Genomic DNA, 20,920 nt, shown 5'->3' with positions numbered 1-20,920 from the left:
AAATGAAGCCTATGCATAAGTTCAATAAGGAACATCTGTAATCATTCATCTGCCTGCTTTCCTGGGTGTTCATCTGCTTTTCTGTTGTAAACACAACTACTGCATTCCCACGCCGTCAATCACAATACTGACAACATTACTCTACTCGCCCGCCTTGTGTGAGCCAATGGCGCATGGTTTAAATCTGTGCTCTCCCTCATTCTCCCTTTCTGACTTTTCGTGCATCCCCATCTGCACCTCAGACACCTCAGCCAGCGCACTATCCAAGCCTCAGTCTTCATCTTCACCACCACCAGCGTCTACACTCCAAGGGGCCCTGTCCTAAATCTGATCATCACTGGGATTTTGTTTTGCCATGATGGGTCATCTGGGTCTAATTGCCAAATACATGAATTTCTCTATCTCAATAAATCTTGTTCACTACTTCCAAATGATCTCTCCTTGTTTCATATTTGTTCATATTTCTATTTTATTTTCAATATTTACTGTGAGGCAATATTTGAGTCATATTCTGGCACTGTTCTTTGTTTTATCCAAATGTGTATGAAAACATTTCTTTCATATAAATTACTTCTTTTTATGGTGACTCACCTGTCAGGTCACTGCTCTCAATGCGTTTAAGGTCAGCATCAACCCAGAATAGTTTTCCCAGCTTATTGTCGAGTGCCAGAGCTACTGGTCTGATGAGACCAGTGGTGAACAAAGACTCCCTCTCTGTCCCATCCAAACTGGCACCTTCAATCTTAGCTGAGCGCTCCTGCACTGTGGTGAAATACATGTACCTGTAGAAGTGGACATGTGTCAGCAGGGTACAACTCAAGTTTATTAATAAAGCACCTTTGACGGACCTGAAGTCTCAAAGCACTATATAGCAAAATAAAAAAAAATAGGGATAATCACAATAAATTGTAATAAAAATAGTTAATACTGATATAAAAACAAGGTTAAACAGAATAAAATAGAATAAAAGAAAACTGATCATTTAAAACAGTTAAAATGAATTTAAGCAGTGTACAGAGGAAGCTAAATAAACTTGGAGTTGGAAACTCGTCCAACTTCCAAAGTGCTAAAGACTGAAAGGCTCTATTCCCTCACTCTTCATTGTCATACGAGGAAAAGCCAATTGATTCTGAGCTTGCAACTGAAGACTGCGAGCAGCATTGTGTTGGAAGGAAATGTAAGAGTGGACTTAGTAAAAAGTGGCAGAATTCTGCCCATGGCATTTTGTATAGCCAGGAGGTGAGAAAGAGGTGATTTATCTAAGCTAGTAAACAGAACCGCGGAGTTACAAATGCAAGAGCAATTTTCTCCTGTTCAACCAAAAAACTACAGCTCTCAATTTAGAAAATCTCCTTAATTGGAAAAGGAGTATGCAACAAATGTCACATGCAAGTCAAAGCCCAAAGAGGAACCAAATATTATATTACATTATATAACCAAAATTATGACTGGTGGACTTTCCTTGGCTGATTTGTGAATGTAGTTCGGGAAGAACAATAATCATGGTCTCCTGGTCTTTTAAAAACGAGACTGAAAATGCCCCAAATCAGCAATTTGCATGATAAAACTCTGAATTGACTTTACAGAACTTTTTCTTAAAATTTGCTTATAAACAGCATGTTTGAAATAGCCTGCCAACAGAAATGGCATGAAAATGAGCATTTTTGAGTCACCATTTTCCTCTGTAACTGATGATTAAATGCAGAGAGGTGTACTGTCTATAATGGAAATGGTCCTAGCGTGGAAGCCTGTAGGACTCCATAATTAACGTGTGTGTTAAGAGGACTCTCATCTCTCAGGACTTTCATTCATTGTATTATGAAGCACTTTGTGATTTTCATCTGTGAAAAGCGCTACATAAATACATTTTACTTACTTACTCCATTTACATGGTGGAGTCTATTACATAGATATGATTAAAACCACTGAAGGACCGTTGACACCCACAGCATGCTCTACTCACTGTAATAAATTATTATGGTCAACAGTACTGAACGCTGCCCTGAGATTTATAGCAGGACAAGCACAGGTGTACTGTGATGAGCTCTGAAACCTGACGGAAGCTCTTCAAATAAACTCTTTCTCTACAGATGATTAGTTAGCTCCTTTACAACCACTCTTTCAATCATTTATGAGATAAAAACAATATTGGAGATTAGCTTATAATTAGTTAAGATAACTGTCAAGTGATGGCTTTTAAGTAATGGTTTAACCTCTGCCAGCTAGAACCATCAATCTTTCCAACTGAGCTTAGTAGAGTCACTGTCACAAAAATGAGCTTACCCTTTCTCAGCATTGACCACAATGGCCCTTGGCTTGTCTGTGTCATCCTTGATGACCACGCCCACAGTGTGACCATCCATCCTCTTGACGTTGATGGTGTTGGTTGTCTCACAGGTCCAGTAGATGTTCCGACTATAGGCATCCAGGCTCAGGTCATGAAGCTGGTTGTCCACTGGTTGAGCAGTGCTGCTCACTATCATTGACGACTGAAAACAAACACAGTAAGGTCATAAGGTCAACATTTGACCTGTTCTGACATTCACTTTGAGTCACATGAAGCATGAAAATAATATAATAAAAAGGTCTTAATCATGATTCTATTCTAATTTCTAAGTCAATGTTTATTTATCCTTTTTTCCACAAAAACAGCCAATGGTGTCAAATGCTGTGAGTATGTGTTTTAAGAGGGTGATGTGGATGTACCATGGCCCCATCATCTCTGGCTCTGCGTATATTCTGTCGCCCATCGAGCCAGTAAACCAGTCGTTCCACCGGGTCATAGCTGACAGCTCGAACATTTCTCATTACATGGATAGGAAGGATGATGTCGGGACTCTGCTCTCCTAAAACCATTCTGCTGATACTAGCCTTTTGACTGAAGAGCAGGAAACTTGAAGGAGCTGCAGACAGAGAAACAACAGAGAGGGGTGTGGGATTAACAGGGTGAACAAATGTAGAGAAAGGGTGTGCCTGGTGAAAAGACTCCATGTTCTCTCTGGCAAAAGAAAGCCAAAGTTTTCTCACACTCACACACACACACTAGAGGAGCTACACTCATGGGAAACAACTAAAGTATGTTGGCTTTCACAGTCTTTCTGTTGGCTGTTGAGAAAGAAGCGGCCGAGGTTTATCGTTTTACTTTCAGTCATTTCTGTTCCATTTGTCCTAACTGTAGACGCATAGTCGTATAACACCAGCAACTATTTTAATGATCATATTTTTCATTGACACTCTGTTCAAGCCACTAGCCTGCACTCTCTCTTACTTGTGTATATGTGTGATTCCCATCAGCTGTACTTACAGCTACAGTTTCGTCCATCTGGGTTCAAGGTGTAGTGGGAGGCACACCGGCACTGGGCACCAGCAGGAGTGGCCAGGCAGAGGTGGGCACAGTTGCCGTTGTTGTGTGTGCACTCATTAGTGCCATCCTGGCGAGAAGAGTGGAAGACCAGGATGTCTAGCATCAGCTCAAGCTGGCCCTGAGGAAACAGTGTGTTAAAGCTCAGCAGTTTCAGATGGAATATGAAAGGACCAACAACAAGTTAGCAGTGCCAAAAAACAAATACACTAGTTAAATGCACAACAGTAAAAATGAGATTACATTTCCTTATTAGGAATACAAAAAAATGTTATGGTCTTAAAATGAGCCGTGTCCAAGTATATGCAGGTCATTTGGAAAAAAAAACAAAACAACTGAGCACAAATTAGCAATCCAGTTGTTAAACATATGATTGAAACTTGGTATAATGTGGGAAAATATTTAAAAGAAATAGAAAGTATCTAGTGAGAAGATTTTAAAGTACAACCATGGAATAGAACAGAATAGAATATAATAGAACAGCTCTAAACATGAGGTTATTTGAGAAGGCTTGTGGATGTGGAAAGTGGACTGGCTTAGTTTGATGTAAACTGTGGCTTTGAATAAATGGGTCAGAGTGTTGTTTAGTTTCTTTTCATTCCAGTTGTTTGGTTCTTGTCTGTTTGTGTTGTCTTGGTTATATAATAAATTGTTATATTAATGTAAAAAATGAACACATTGTTTAGATAATTAAAGTGGTTTCATACCTGCAGCACCACAGTACGGTTGTATCCGCTGCGTTTGTCTGCACGTTCAATGCTACGCAGGTTAAAATCAGTCCAATAGATAAAATCGCGGTACTGTGTGAGACCAAAGGGATGAGGGAGGTCATCTACTATGATCTCTCTCTGAAGGCCTGCAGAAGATATTGAATTGGGACAACACAGGAAAACTCATAAAAGCCCTAAAATCAATACTTTTTTCTTTTTGCTGTAAGAATTTCTTGTGTAAATTTACCAAGCAGCCTTATGGATTAGACAGGAAAAAACTAACAGACTATAAGACAAATTCTTTAGTTTGCAATGTGCCTAAGGGAATTACATACATATAATTGTATGTATGTATCTGTATATTGGTATTACACTCTCCACTGGCCCTGAAGATGAAGTGAAACTTTCTGTGCATATACAAAAGCATTTTACTCTGTGCAATATCCCACAAAGTCTGTAGCAGCCACTGGAATTCAGTGGCTGCCAACCAAAAAAAATTGTCTAGAAAAAGCTAGTGATTAATCTTTTGCTTTTAAAATTACTAACACATAAACAATTGTAAAGTTGTGTCCAGCAGGCTCTAAAAATACAATTCTGAATATGAGGAGGAAAACAAATTGATGAGTTGACCCATTCAACAAGTATTGGAAAATATGGTCATTTTCTTAATTCCTGGTCACTCCACAGTTCTGCCACTTTCGCCTTCTGTCTTTGCAAGTTTTCTAGTGAAGCACTGCCAAGTGTTTAGGACGAAACCCACACAGGCACAGTGCAAACATGCAAACTACACATAAAAAGGCCTTAGGTAACACTGATATTTAAACAAGGCATTTTCTTGGCAACTGTGCTACTTTGCTAGTTTCCCCCTGGTCTGCCCCACCCTCAACAGTTTCTTTTGTTGTACTCGTGTTCCTACTAGATCGTCTATCTAACTTTATGGACTGGTTTTTGGACTTTGCTTGCCTCATTGCTGCTACAGTGTATTTTTGCTGACTATTGAAAGTTTAAGTCCTCTTTCCCGTGAATCATTACCATGGTAAGTTCTTGGTGTGTGTTTTCAAACCTTGCATGTTGGTGCTTTCAATCATGCATGTGTCTAGGTCAGTCCAGTAGAGACGATGGTCTACATAGTCAATGGTCAGTCCATTGGCACGGCCCACTTTATCCACCAAGGTTGTGATGGTGCTGCCATCCATGTAGGCTCTGGCTATGCGTGGCCGACCTCCCCACTCTGTCCAGTACATGTAGCTGCAGACAGAAAGAACTCTTATGCCTTGTGATACACATGACCAAGGTAATCACATCTGAACGTAAAAGGATGTAAAAGCTTTTGGTGGTTTTATTAAAATCTGTTTCTTTTTGTTTTTTGGGTACATTATTTATCTAACTGGCTAATCTAATCCAAACAGGGAACACGCTTCCACTTTAAGAAGACAACTTTGTTTTTCCTGTTATCAATATTTGATCATGGAATGACATCAGCTGGCTCCAGGCAAGTGTGTTGAAAGGTCTGGCCCATGACAGCATGAAGCCATCACCAAGTGTGTAGCAACTTGGCATGCTGACACACGTACTTAACAATCAAACAGAAAGACTCACACAGGCACATCAGTATGTTTTGGGGTGATCTGCATACAATGTAATAATGCAAGGTTTGTTAATAAACAGGTTTAACAGCACCATCCCTCACAAACTGAAGGTAACTGAGGAGAAGGCAGTGGGATGCAAATGTTGTTTTATTTGACTGTCCATTTGTTTGATGACATACATTCGTCTCACACACATATTCATTAATAAAATGTAGAAAATCAAATGACAGACTTTTCTGCAGATTGTATAGATAGATAGATAGGCCACAGGCACCTGGTAACGCCCCTGTACTATGAAATAGTGGAGGAATTTTTATATCCACAGCAGTGAACTGGGCCAATATATCAGGTATTTTTAAAACTGTATGGTCTTACCCATTGGCTGGGTCCAGTGCTAGTGATCGTGGGTTGTCCAATGATCGAGGATTGTCAAGATCCTTACAGACCAGAACCTGTCGATACTGGCCATCCAACCGGGCCACTTCAATGCGGTTAGTGCCTGTATCTGCCCAGTAAATGTTGTGACCCATCCAGTCAACTGCCATGCCTTCTGGGTAGTCCAGCCCAAACTCTATAATGTGTTCTACAGAGCTGCCATTCATGTAGGCTCTGCTGATTGTCTGGCAGGAAAACGAGCGGAGAGCAAAGTAAGAGATAGACAACAGGAAAGAAAAAGAGCAAATTCTCCTTTAACTGATAGAAGTGAAGAATTCCCAGTTTCTCTTAATCTGATGCAAAAAAAAACCTAACACATCAGGACATTTCTGTTGCAAAACATACCTTTGCCTGTATGTCTGTCCAATATATTCTTCTTTCATAGACGTAAACATCAAGAGCAGAGGCCTCTTTAACTCCTGTCACAGGAATGACCACATCATTGCTGTTGGTACCTAAAGAAATACTCCTGATGTTGTCCCTGAGGAGAAAACAACACAAAAGAATCCCTAAAATTCCCGTGCAAGTTACATTCTCACCTTCAAGGCTGATGGTGAAACAAGCCCGAGGTCAAAGTCTTCCAAGATCAAGTCCAAGGTGACAAAAGTTAAAAATCAAACAACGAAAGAATGAAACAAAATAAAACTTCAAACTTATGTCCTACTGTTGTTCAAGGTGCACTACAACAGTATGAAACTCCTATTTCTCAGGTTTGTGACATTTGTGACATTTACAAAAACACGAGATAATAAAATGCGAGAGTATAAATGTGGGGTGCATTTAGACAATTATAGAACCTGGTAAGGACCAGATGATTTTTTTATTGTGCCCTGATACATAAAAAATTAGTACTCAGTATTGTGTTCACCGTCTCTAATTCAGGCCACCAAACAGTCCACTACCATTTGATACAGTGAAACGTCCTCCCCACTGATGCATGCATGTTGTGATAGCTGCTCTAGCCTCACTGTGTTAGAGCCATTTGTTAATACTAAAACTATAAAAAGTAAGAGGTTACAGTTGGACAGTGCTTAACAGTGTAGGAAAAGATGAAAGAAATTTGACGGCTGCAATACAGCAAATCTTCAGAACCCCCCCAGCAAAAAAACCTTATGACACTTCAGGGGAAAAAAGAAAAAAATCAGCTGAATTTGTTTGAAACCAAATACTGTAGCATGAGGTCTGCACAGACTGCCAAGAAGTAGCCACTTTAGTCCTCCTTCAGATGGCGCATTCAGGCACACTACTGAGTGTGGTTCACCCTCATTTTGAAAGCACTCGCATTCCAAGACACAGTGAAGTTAGACGTATAAAAACAGAATAAAACAGATCTGAAGCATTAAAATAAACTGCATCCATTGTGTAGACAGCTGGATTGATTTAAACTGACGTGTATCTCTTCCTTCAAATACAGAAAAAAATGAAAAATGCAGCTGTTATAAGCTTGTATAATCAGAATTACTGACACAGATTGACACACAGCAAAGTCAAAGCACCTACTAGACTAAATCATGTCTGAGATAGCAGACACTTTCTCAGGACTGAAGCCTAAACCCAAACTGAAGTACTACAGTCAGGTAAGGAGAATGCTAATCCCCTATGCCATTCATGTTTGTGAGCTTTTCCTGTTTTTTTTGTCATTTGTTTTTGACATAATAATAACAGAATGACTGTAATATGCACCAGTTACAGATAACAAGAGCAGCAGGGCATTTCATGCTATTGATTGAAAGGCAGACAGACCTATTAGTGAAGAGCAGGAAGGCTTCGGGCACCACACAGGTCTGGAGGTCTGAGAGGAGCTCCATCCCCATTGGACAGGCACAGCTGACAGCCTGCTGACGCCAGAAACACAGATGGCTACATCCACCATTATCACCAGCACATCCATTTGTACCTAAAAGAAAAAAACGTTTTTTTATATGCCATTTGATTTTTTTTTTCTAAGTTCCGCTTTGTTGCTGCATGTACAGAACTCAGAGGAAAATAAGCTTACTCACCAAAGGTCTCTGTCACTTTAGTTGCCTTCAGCCCCATTAAATCTGGCAGCTGATCGATAATGATCTCTCGTACAGCTGTGGTTTTGTGGACCCTCTCAATGCTCCGTCTCTGCCAGTCAGTCCAGTAGATATAATCCCCCAATAGAGTAAAACCAAAGATATGAGGCAGCTTGTCCTCTAGTAGAGTCTGTCTGTTACTACCATCCACACTGATCACCTGAAACAGAAACAGAAATGATGATCGGAAAAAAGCGCAGATTAAAAGCTCAGCTTCTTTAATCCATCCTTACAGTTGTCATCATCCTAACCTATAGTTAGTTTTTATAGATTAAAGGTGAAAATATAGTCTATGTCCATGTTTTAACTAAATGTAAAACACACAAATGATATAGATTAAAGAATTTGGTCCATATAAAACCATCAACCATTCACCAAAGTGTTGCCAAGCAGAATAATTAGTTAAAGAGGTTTGAAGAGTGGGATTTGAGTTTGACGCATGTTGTAGCAGCCAAAGAAAACACTGCTGGCAATGTGAAACCCTTCCTGCTCCTAACAATATGGTGACACGTCACGTGTGTGTGTGTGTGTGTGTGTGTGTTTCTATAAGCAGAAATTGAGAGCTACAATTGACAAGGCTGCAATTAGAACTTGTGTCCAACCCTCCTCCTCACCGCCTGTGCTATTACTGGACTGGCCTCAACTGAAATAGACACGGGGTTTTATTTTAGACACACTACAGTCATTTGCAGTCTACATGAAGGTTTGCGAGCGTGTGTGTGCATGTGTGTCTGGTCACATGTTAACTACAAGGTCTCTAATGTGCCATGGTAGACATTTCGCAAACTATGAGCATGGTGGACAGATATATTAAAAATGAGTGCTGGGAAGCGGTTTAGCATAGTAGAGTAAAGCCTGGAGCTGGGGAGGGATCTACCGTTTTCAATATAACTGAAGAGATTATAATAGGCTATTGTTAATGCCAAGTTGTAGCACAAAGAAAATGATCTATGTTGAGACTGAAGGCCAGCTTATGAAAGGTAACTGCTGTTCTGGTATGTACTTTCTTACTACAGCCTAGGCCACACAGTATTAAGTACTGGGGAGTACATGACCGTGTTCACACTTCCGTTTACACTAAGCATTTGTTTTCACAACAAAATCCAGTATAACAGAGGAACATACTGCACTTTCTAATTAATTACAAGCAAGCAAAAAGTTTACAGTTCACTGGTTTCTAAATGGGGTCCAGGTATGCTGTGGGATTTTGGAACAACCGTACATTATTGCAACATACAGCTGCACAAAACTTTGGGAATGATTTATTAATTCACATTTCCCCTAACTAACCACCAGTGCAGATCACCAACCACCAGTCTAATGCCTTTAACTGGACCAGTGATGCTTACAAGCACGCAGGCTAGATTAGAGTAAGTCCATGGCCTAAAGGCTGGTTGGCGACGCCCAAACAATCTATGGTTGCCAGGAAAAAGAGTGTATTCCCTGAAAGGTTGGTTGATCGCTTTCCCAAGTAGTAAACTTCAGTTTAATTCGGTTTTTTATACAGCGTCAAATAACAACAAAGTCGCCTTGAGGCACTTTCTATTCCAACAGACCAAAATTTTACTGTGAAGGTTAACGTTCTCTGTTTACAGTTTGGATAGCACTTGCACAGTTTCTGCACATATTGGCTAAAGTAACATCAGACACCTAACAAGAAAACACTTTAAACTAGGGCTGCCACAAACGATTATTTTGATAGTCGATTAGTCACCCATTATTTTTGCGATTAGTCGACTAATCAGATCATCATCCATTGGACGTACAGCTTATTGCACCAGCAGCATCTGCTCTTATATAACTATCATTAGCTTACAGCTTTAAGTGTTTAAGGTCTGTGCTAACTAAAAATAAAGACAAGATGATAGTTTATTAATTTTTAATGAAATTTGCAGATTGTTTCGGTGAAGTTTAATAAACTCCTTGCTATCTAAAATATAACAGGACACCGGAGTAAATTCTGGAGCATCTCACACTTCTGATAATCAGCTGTCTGCTTGAAGTTTATTTAGCTGTGTAAAAACTATAACTTTAATCTCAGCCAAACCGATTTACTCAGGAACAAATAAAATACTAAAGAAAGCCAAACAATAACATTTTTAAGTTCTCTAAGTGACTCATATATCATGTTTAACCTGAGTAGCGAAAGACAGTGGTGGGTTTGAAAACGATTTGCCGGGAGTCCGGTGTTCTCACGGCTCTAGTTAGCCTTGCCCCCGCCTAGCTAACGAGCTAGTGGGTAACAGACGTCTCCGAAAACGTCGGAGCGCTTTTGAAAATACGTGGTGTCTTGATAAACTGAGCAGATATTTGAGGTTTACACAGCTACATTCTCGCCTGAAAACATGTTAAACGTTTATTTTGTGACCCAGAAAGAATAATAAGAGTAAAGTTAAAACTAACTAGCTGCCGCCATTGTTGACAGCTGCGCTATGAATTCTGGGACACAGCTTCTTCTTCTTCGGGGTTTAACGGCAGCTGGCATCCTTGTACATGCAGTGCTGCCATCTTCTGTTTCAGTCCGTTATTACACTCTTAAATCCTACTACTCATTCCTGCGTCCTTTGTGATCTTACAAAGCTTCAAACGATGCGTCGACTATTAAATTAGTCGTCGACGATTTTAATAGTCGACATAATCGTGACTAGTCGACTAATCGTGGCAGCCCTACTTTAAACAGAAACTTTTTTTGTTTAAAAGTGTGTTGCATCTCAACTGGAGGCAGCAAGACTGTGTTGATTTGTGCGAACATGCATAATAAGGCAGTGGAAGCAAAGTATTTACTACAGGACCACTGACATTCTTGCAAAATAATTGCTAGGTTGTGCTTGATCAAGACGAAGCAGAGAGGCTGTCAAAAACGTATGCGTTGTCAGATCACACATGAACACATCTGGGGGCTGATATATGTGCAGGTGTACCCTTTGGTGTACCTTCAGCTCAAGTTTAAAAATCTCTGGCTGAGATGACACTAACATGATCATTTTACTGTTCATCATTGGATTAGCCATCAATAATTCTTATTTCACATCAATAATTCAACATTTGTCAGACTCCAAACTGAAAATAAGGAGTACAGACTATATGATACATTGACTGAAAAACTTGCTACAAATTTGAATTAAATTTAGTCGTCAGTATTACCTTTCAGCTCCTGCTTTTATATATATTTCGAACACAAGAAAAAAGCAGAATTAGAATGAGTGTTTTGCTGTGACGGGCATCTGTTTAATGAATACTCATTTAAATATCCATTCACAGGCCGAGGGGGTGAGCAAACAGAAATAAATAGAACATTCACTTTAATGGGCCTCTGATCCAAGGCAGGCTCCTAACCCCTCCACAAAAAAACCTATTCATTTATCACTGTGAAACAATTAGACATGGACATCCCAGTGAAAAGATGGCAGAGAGACTCCCTTTATCTCCTCTCTCGTCCTCTCTTACTCACTCTTTCTTTCCACTGACTTTTTCAGGAAGAATTATGCACTGGGAATGTGATTTTTTTTCTCATCTTTTTCATTTTGGGTGTGAGAATGTCGCTTTTCTTGATGGACGTCCGGGGGGGATGGGAAGAGGGGGCAAAAGAAAGCTAGCGGAAAAGTAACAAGGTCTCATCAAGCACACAGTGAGACATCAGAGCATCGGATGGTTCACAGACGCTCACACGTGGATTTTCTCTGATAAACATAAAGACAGACCCAGGATGAATAGAATCTACACAAAAAACCAAAGAAGCCACAAAGCTTATACCAATCACAAACCACACCACAAAAGCTTTGACACAAGCAGTGTTTTCCATAGGCAAAAAAAACTACCAATGCATTCACTGTAAATGTCTGGTCCAACATTGATGCTGATGTGAAAAAAAAAACTGCCAGGAAAACAGAAGCACTAAAGGAAAAAGCAAGAGTGATTTTAACGACTTCCTTACATGTGTCATCAGCACTTCTGTGACTGGTTAGTTTCCCTGAGCGCACTTGATCGTAATTAATTAATTAATTAATTTGCACTTGCGTTCACATAAAATACTGATTGTCTAACGTTTTCTGATTGGTATGATCTGATTTTTTCCCCCAACATAGTAGAGATGAGCACATTTGACTTCACTCTAGTTTTAAGCCTTAATTTCTTTAGTCTGGTAAAATAATCTTTACTTATACGATCCGTATACTGTCTTATTCCAAAGCTTTTCATTCCAACTTTTGGCATATATCTAGCTATTAGAAGTTCCACTACACTGAACTACACACATAAGAAAACCAGATTATAAAGACTTTGACAGGAATACATAAGAATATTTATCAGTCAGATGTTCAATATAGGGCTGCCACGATTAGTTGACTAGTCACGATTATGTCGACTATTAAAATCGTCGACGACTAATTTAATAGTCGACGCATCGTTTGAAGCTTTGTAAGATCACAAAGGACGCAGGAATGAGTAGTAGGATTTAAGAGTGTAATAACGGACTGAAACAGAAGATGGCAGCACTGCATGTACAAGGATGCCAGCTGCCGTTAAACCCCGAAGAAGAAGAAGCTGTGTCCCAGAATTCATAGCGCAGCCCAGCGCAGTTGTCAACAATGGCGGCAGCTAGTTAGTTTTAACTTTACTCTTATTATTCTTTCTGGGTCACAAAATAAACGTTTAACATATTTTCAGGCGAGAATGTAGCTGTGTAAACCTCAAATATCTGCTCAGTTTATCAAGACACCACATATTTTCAAAAGCGCTCCGACGTTTTCGGAGACGTCTGTTACCCACTAGCTCGTTAGCTAGGCGGGGGCAAGGCTAACTAGAGCCGTGAGAACACCGGACTCCCGGCAAATCGTTTTCAAACCCACCGCCGTCTTTCGCTAGTCAGGTTAAACATATATATAAGTCACTTAGATAACTTAAATGTTATTGTTTGGCTTTTTTCAGTATTTTATTTGTTCCTGATTAAATCGGTTTGGCTGAGATTAAAGGTATAGTTTTTGCACAGCTAAAACTGTCAAGCAGACAGCTGATTATCAGAAGTGTGAGATGCTGGAGAATATACTCCGGTGTCCTGTTATATTTTAGAAAGCAAGGAGTTTATTAAACTTCACCGAAACAATCTGCAAATTTCATTAAAAATTAATAAACTACCATCTTGTCTTTATTTTTAGTTAGCACAAACACTTCAAGCTGTAAGCTAATGATAGTTTTAAAAGACCAGATGCTGCTGGTGCAATAAGCTGTACGTCCAATGGATGATGATCTGATTAGTCGACTAATCGCAAAAATAATCGGTGACTAGTCGACTATCAAAATAATCGTTTGTGGCAGCCCTAGTTCAATATGATGCCCTCACTGGAAAGCGTGATGTACCATGTCTCTATCTATTCTAACACTTTATGCACACATCTGGGGGGGAAACAACTACAACAACATGTTAGACCTGTTGCACACCAGCAGATGGGAGGCATACAGAAATTCCACAAAGGCTAAAAATTTGCTTTAATTTGTCACTCATCGGGAAATATATAGACTGCTGATAGATCTATCCTATCCATTTTGGCATTCCCCCTATAAAGTATTCCTGTTGCTTAGTCTATAGCCAGTCCATTTGGCCAGCCCAGAGAGATTTGGCACATATACAGCAGGTTAAATAAGTACTGACCATGTCAACAATTTTCTAAGTAAATATATTTCTAAAGGTGCTATTGACATTACTTTTCACCAGATGTTGGTTACAACCCAATCCACACATGCAAAGAAACCAAACCATAGATGTCCATAAATTAAGTTGTTTGTAATAATGAAAAAATGACTCAGGGAAAAGTATTGAACACACGAAGAAACAAAGGTGCAAAAAAGCAGAGAAAGTCATGACACCAGCTGAAATCCATCAGTAATTAGAAATCCTGCCATTTGTGCAAATTAATATCAGCTGGTTCAGTCCCAACTAATGGCCTGTAAAAATGTGTCATGTGTGTCACACAAGAAACACAACCTTATTGTTGCAAAACATACAGATGGCACTTGACACACAAGAATTTCTGAAGGTTACAGTGAGCACTGCTGGGGCCAAAATCAGAAAGTGGAAAGATCATTTTACCACAAACCGATCACAACCAGGTTCTCCGACAGAGCAGTGAAAAAAATTACGAGAAGCTATCCAAGAGCCAAGGAGCACTTGTAGAGAGCTACAGAATGACCTGGAATCAGCAAGTACAATTGTTTCAGAGAAAACAATAAGTAATGCACTCAAGAGCCATGGCCTATATGCACGCTCACCATCCAAGAATCCAAAGCATGTTGCATCATGTTTAAAGTTTGCAGACAACATTTAGACAAGCCTGTGAAATACTGGGAGAAGTTTGGTCAGATGAGACCAAAACTGAACTCTTTGGATGCCATAAAACACACCGTGTTTGGAGGTCAAAGGTCAAAAGGCACTGCACGTCACCCCAAAACCACCACATCAACAGTGAAGTTTGGAGGTGGGAACATCATGGTGTGGGGCTGTTTAGGCTGTGCGGAGGCGTTCTAAAGCTGTCATCACCAACAAAGCCTTTTGTACGGTGTTTAAATAAATTTCATTAAGTGTGTTGAATAATTTTTCCCTGTGTCATTTCTCATCATTACACATAATTTATCATTTGATTTCTTTGCATGTATGGATTGGATGGATTGCGATCAACATCTGCTGAGAATTTCATGTCAGTAGCGCTTTTACAAATATATCGACTTAGAAAATTGGTGACGTGTTCAATCCTTATTTGACCGGCTGTAACACCCCTGACATTCTCTCATTCTATACAGCATGAAGCAGTGACACTAGACTTGTTACTCAAAAAAAACAACAAAAAAAAACGCGCAGGGCCTTAAGCAGGGGAAATTCCACTATATACACCTCCCCATTTTCTGAGTCCCACATCATTCACTCACACACACAAAAAAAACACAGGCACACATATCCACAAGTAGTAACCATATGGCTCAACAGAGTGGCTGAATGGCGCTACGCACAGTCAATCTGCATAATCACAACAAAGCAGCCGTTTTATGCATGTGTGCTGAGAAAGCAACACATCAGTCAACGCTTTCTCACATGAACACATGCTCGTTTCAAAAGGAGGGGGCCAGCGCGGTAACTTCAGAGGGGTTTTTTCCACAAAGAAGGAGGCGAAGGGGGAGTCAGATTTCTTCAACAAAAAGAGTTGAAAACACTAAGACAGAGGAGGGGCATGGGTGGGGGTGGGGGCAAAGAAGAGAAGCAAAGAGAGGGAACCTGAGGGAGTGAGAGCATTCCTCCAGTGTTCTTAGAGAAGTTCTTCACTTAGCCGAGGCCTTTTGTCGTTCTCTCTTTTAGAAGCTAAAAGGCTATGTGCTGTTAGGCTTTCAGCTGTTTGGTAGGCTTGCTACAACCGCTAACAGTTATGTTTCTAACACTTCAGAGGAGCTTACATGCTATGATATTAATCTCCTGATAAGCAGAACTACTATTCAACCCTCTTGTGGTCATCACACTAAAATTTGCTGGTTGCATTATGGGGACTTGATTCTTGCTCCACAGTGTAGAAACACTTTTTATCTTTTCACAACAGGAGTACATATACACACACATGCCTGAGGTACAATCCATAATCAGTTAAAACAGTTAAAGTGTAAAAGAATGGTGAAACCTTTAACCTTCTAGGACCTGGCGTCCACATATGTGGACATCACATTTTGGATTATTTAGACTAAAATACTCAATTTTGCTCTACATGGGCCTGATATCACTTACGAGGACATTATACTGCTCCTGTTCTATCAAACTTTTAAACAAATATCCTCATATGCGGCTCTTATTTTTCTTAAAAACAAAAATAAGGTTAAAAAAAAATCTGGTAATTCTTTGTTTTTACATTCATCGGGCCCCAATATATCCAAATATCAAAGAGAAATTAAAAATGCATGTCGTGAAAGAGTTCGGGTCTTAGGAGGTTAAAGCACTGTCCTGATCTGATCAGGACAGTCCAACCAGATACTTACTCTGGATGGCAATGCCTCCAGTGACACTATGAGGAATCTTGGAACTGGATATGTTCTTCAAAGTGCATATTAAAAAAATATGTAGGACTGCTTTGTTACACTGTTATATTTCTTGTTTCATTGTTGGGGTTTTCTCTGTATTGTTGGAGTCTTTACCTTACAAAATACAGCACCTTGAGGTGACTGTTGTCGTGATTTGGCACTATATAAAAAACTGAACTGAATTGAAATTAAACTGACAAGGAGTAGAACAAAAATTCTGTAAAGGCTAGAAATTTTACTTTCATTTGACACTCATCTGGAAAAAGACAACTGTTGAACGTACCTCTATCTTATCCGTTTTGGCATCTCCCCAGTAAAGTTTTCCTGCTGTATAGTCTATAGCCAGTCCATTGGGCCAGCCCAGAGAGCTATTGACCAAGACCAGCCGGGCTGTTCCATCCAGATTGGCTCGCTCAATCTTCGGATGCTCACCCCAGTCAGTCCAGTACATGTAACTGTAATAAACAAGAGACAAAAAAACATTTTAGTTCCACTGACAGGAGAATATTAGATTAGGCAGGTATTCTTTTTGAAGCTTGCAAAAGAAATTTCACATTCCTCACGGTAGACAATTATTTGTAAAATCTAATGTTATGATATAAAACATTTTTTTTCTTTCTTTCTTTGTTAGGCCATATGCTTTTTTCAACATCAAAATCAATATTTCCCAACTTGGAACACTTGGGACTGCATTTTGATTTGCATGTTATAAACTCTCATGAATTTGGATTAATATATGGATAAGACGACTTTTGTATGTCGGATGACAGCTGTGTTCAGGTGGGAGAGCCAACTGAAGTACTCACCCATTAACAGGGTCCAGAACAATGGCTCTGGGTTCTTCCAAGTTCTCAGAAATCAAAATTTTCCGAGAGGTTCCATTTAGCCTGGTAACCTGCAACACCACATAACATTCCAATGTAAAAATGTAACACGACAATGCAACATATTTTTTAGATTTATTCAAACGGTTTGTTTGCATATATGTTTAAAATTTCATAGTCTTTTCTTTTTGAGTAATAATCACCAGAAGCTGTCTTGTCAATTGCACAGGCATAAACTTCAAAAGTCTGATTGGTAATCGGTTCACACAGATCCAAAAGTATGCAGACAGGCATTACAAGTGACCCAGTTAGACTTTTGTGTTCAATTCTTTTTAATATAAACCATGCAGCCTAAGAGTAAACTGTACTTAGAGTTTTACATAGTGAATTTTGAAAAATCTAATAAAATCTCTAATGTAACAAATCAGATATACCTCAATACGATCAGTGCCCGTGTCAGTCCAGTACAGGTTTCTGGCAACCCAATCTACAGCAATGCCATCTGGGTGGTTGATCTCCGTGGTAACCAACATCGTGGCATTACTCCCATCAATGCTGGATCGTCGAATGGCCCGAACCTCATCATCCGTCCAATAGACATAACCTTCAACTGGGTCATAATCTATAGCTATGGCATGGCGAATGTTATCAACCTGCATAATTAGAGGAACAGCAATGACCCTCAGGAACCCTAGCTCAGGTAATTCAGGAGCAGTCAATCTTCCTGTCTTTTTACCTGCAGTACTATGTCTGTGAAATCTGGCAGGTCCAGTGAGATCCTCCTAAGGTCCGTCCGTCGAGCCAGCAACAGAACTTGCTCTGCTCCTAAACAAGACAGACAGTTATTAATAAGTAATTAGTAATTTATTATTACATTATAGAAATAATGCAATGTATTCTATATACTATAAGCACTCCATCTACTTCATATCCACGGCTAATAAAGAATCCTCAATTAACCTAACATGTATGTCTTTGGACTGTGTGAGGAAGCTGAACCTGAAATAAACGGCGTACCTGAAGTAAACCCATGCAACCATAGGGAGAAAATGCAAACGGCATAAAAAAGTCCCAGCCAGGGTTCAAACCCAAAACATTCTTGCATGTCGCCCATGCACAAGGACAAAGCAGCACAATGGCAAAAATCCCAGTTCAAGTCATTTGTGTAGCATGTTATGTACTGCCTTCTAACTTGGACACTACACACTGTTTCATTGAAAACTACCACAATAACCGCTGACATCAAATAAGATGACTCTTGAAGGAAATTGATACCAGAATTTTGCTTTTTATAAATGGATTCAAAGAACTTTTAAAATTCAACTCCTACCCCCCCAATCCAAAAAACATATGTTTAATATTGTTAATAATATTAGCTGTAGTTGTATCTTAAGACAATGAGATGGCATTAAGCTTGAGGCTTCTATCCTATGTAGGACTAATCTGCTGTTTAGTCATAGTTATTATCCACAAATACCCGTCAGACATTTCTGTCCTATCTGGAAAATCTAACATTTGCCAAAGCCTCCGTTATTTAAACATTTATATCAAGAAGCCATCCAACAAACCAACAAAAGTTGGAGTATTTGGTATCTGGGTTGGAGCCAAAGCCCACAGCCCAATATAAATCTGTCTGTTGTCAAAAAAGATTTCAAGCCTGAGCCAAGCTTGCACTATTATCAGTTTTCTTGCCTCCTCCTTACTCCAACCAGTCTGGAAACAAAGGGCTCTGCTATCCTGGGGGATTCTCCACTGTGCTTGGCTGTTGATTGATTTAACAGGAGCCAAACTCACCTCATGGGAGACAATTAACTATTTTTCTTTGTGTCTTACACGTCTGATTCTGAGGTGCTCGGATTATAAAAAGTTAAAAGTGTTTCTTTCTATGTTCCTACTTGATTTATCTTTCAAATCAATTCACTCAAATCATAAGACAAAACAGTTACTGTACAGCACGTCTGTAAAATAAATTACAAAACCTACAGACAATAAAGATATGTAACTGAACGTTACAAAATACACACCACGCTGAATTTTACTCTATCTGGATAAATCTCTAAGAAGTAAAATCTCATTTTCGAGGCCTCCAAATGTCAGCCTAAATATAAGCTCATATAAAACACACTTCTCCAACGTGTCAGCAAAAGCTTTAATCTGTGTTCTTTCAGCTGCACAACCAGCCAAAATCTGGCATCTCTCAGCCTTGGCACCAATCAGATTTTACAATGAGAGTTATTCATCGTTACTTAAATGTCTGAGGCAAGGCGGGATAAATAAAGGAAGAGAATGAAGAGAAAGGAGGGACAGCATCTGTGATTCCACTCTTCTCTTCGCTTGACTTCATTTTGAGACACTTAAAGACCCCTAACAAACAGTCTTACACACACACACACACACACACACACACACACACACACACACACACACACACACACTCTACAGGCAGCGCAATAACAAACGCCTTCAATTTAACCAGCCAAGCAAAACAAATTAGAAGCACACACAAAAACACAAAGACACACACACACACACCCACAGACACACAAACTGCAGCCTGACACAATAGGGCATTGTTGTTTTTATTGTCAACAGTGGCTAAGTGATTGGTTGGCATGCTTCATTCAAATTTAATACATTCCCATAACACAGCCTAACAGACACAGAAAACTCTAATACAGTGTTGTGCTATTATAGAATAAAGCTCTATTGTTTTAGCCTCATGGGAATCAGCATGGTGGCCGGTCAGCTAACTGTTAAACTGCAGGGTTCATTTTACTGGTCATTTTACTTGTTTTCTAGCTGATCCTCCCCACTCTGCATCACTTTTCACACACCAAACGCAGTGGTAAATGGGGTCGGCAAGAGTACACACTAATTATTCTAGGAAACTACAAATAGAACTGGGTTACTCTAGACCAGGGGTCACCAACCTTTTTGAAAGTGAGAGCTACTTCTTGGGTACCGATTAATGTGAAGGGCTACCAGTTTGACACACACTTCTCAAATGACAAATTTCCTCAGTTTAACTTAATTATGTGTTATCATTAATAATTAATGATATTCATCTATGTACGGACACTAATTATGTTAATTATTTTTCACCATAATTATAAAGAATGCAAGCAGTGTTGGGGAGTAACGGAATACATGTACCGCCGTTACGTATTTAGAATACAAAATATGAGTAACTGTATTCCGTTACAGTTACCGTTTAAAAAGGTGGTATTCAGAATACAGTTACTTTGTTGAAATAAATGGATTACACTGCGGTACTTTCCTGTTTCATTTTGTCGCGGGTCAGGACTGTTTGGGTTTGTTTGACAGCTACGTTCTGTTGTTCCAGGCGGCAGCGTTACGGTTGCCATGGTTACAGGGCGACGCTCTCTCTCTCTCTGCGACTGTGTGTTTCCTGGGTGAGAGAGCGCCTTTTCGTTGTTGTGCTAAGCTAACAGGCAGAATGCTACAAGCATAGCTCTAAAGAATGTAGCATCATGGGCAGTATAGTCCGTGTTGCAGGGAGAATGGACTGCCATACACGTTATGTGTCTGTGAGCGCGAGGAGGGAGAAAAAGGCGAGTGGAAAGGTACGAGTTGCCGTCGAGGAAAAACGGGAGCTGGAAGCATGTAAATATAATAATAACCACTGCAGCCAAGACGAGTGCCTGACGAGCCCAGTTGTAAGTAAGCTATTAAGACTCGACTGTACACCGTGTTCGTGTTTTCCTCCGAAAACAATAAGTTCCGTTGGAGCAGTCTTTCAACGCCTCTCTCTGTCTCTCGCAAGAAAAGTTGACCCACACAACAAAGTAAAGCTATTTTTCGGCTACGAGCCGACAGGGACCCCGCCGTATTAGTCAGAGGTCCCTTTACTACAGTTCGGAGTCGCGGACCTTCA

General features: G+C 39.8%; 1 protein-coding gene across 1 annotated transcript in view; it reads right to left on the bottom strand.

Moving 5' to 3' along the window:
* Window positions 1-20,920, bottom strand: part of lrp5 (low density lipoprotein receptor-related protein 5) — a 52,893-nt gene that overhangs the window by 6,492 nt on the left and 25,481 nt on the right. The window contains exons 8-21 of the mRNA XM_085462773.1: window positions 17,762-17,850; window positions 17,460-17,678; window positions 17,008-17,096; window positions 16,485-16,656; window positions 8,096-8,312; window positions 7,839-7,992; window positions 6,441-6,576; window positions 6,036-6,280; window positions 5,135-5,319; window positions 4,069-4,217; window positions 3,305-3,482; window positions 2,707-2,903; window positions 2,284-2,489; window positions 592-782 (exon numbers count right to left, since the gene is read on the bottom strand). Of these exons, the coding sequence (XP_085318899.1) occupies window positions 592-782; window positions 2,284-2,489; window positions 2,707-2,903; window positions 3,305-3,482; window positions 4,069-4,217; window positions 5,135-5,319; window positions 6,036-6,280; window positions 6,441-6,576; window positions 7,839-7,992; window positions 8,096-8,312; window positions 16,485-16,656; window positions 17,008-17,096; window positions 17,460-17,678; window positions 17,762-17,850 (2,427 nt within the window). The remainder of the gene's footprint in view (window positions 1-591; window positions 783-2,283; window positions 2,490-2,706; window positions 2,904-3,304; window positions 3,483-4,068; window positions 4,218-5,134; window positions 5,320-6,035; window positions 6,281-6,440; window positions 6,577-7,838; window positions 7,993-8,095; window positions 8,313-16,484; window positions 16,657-17,007; window positions 17,097-17,459; window positions 17,679-17,761; window positions 17,851-20,920) is intronic.

This window comes from Copadichromis virginalis, linkage group LG7 (genome assembly GCF_057382275.1).
Source record: "Copadichromis virginalis isolate Kocher_CV1m ecotype Utaka linkage group LG7, C_Virginalis_male_GT1.1, whole genome shotgun sequence".
Taxonomy (NCBI): domain Eukaryota; kingdom Metazoa; phylum Chordata; class Actinopteri; order Cichliformes; family Cichlidae; genus Copadichromis; species Copadichromis virginalis.
Note: the sequence above shows the minus strand (reverse complement) of the source record. Positions and strands in the feature narration are given on the sequence as shown.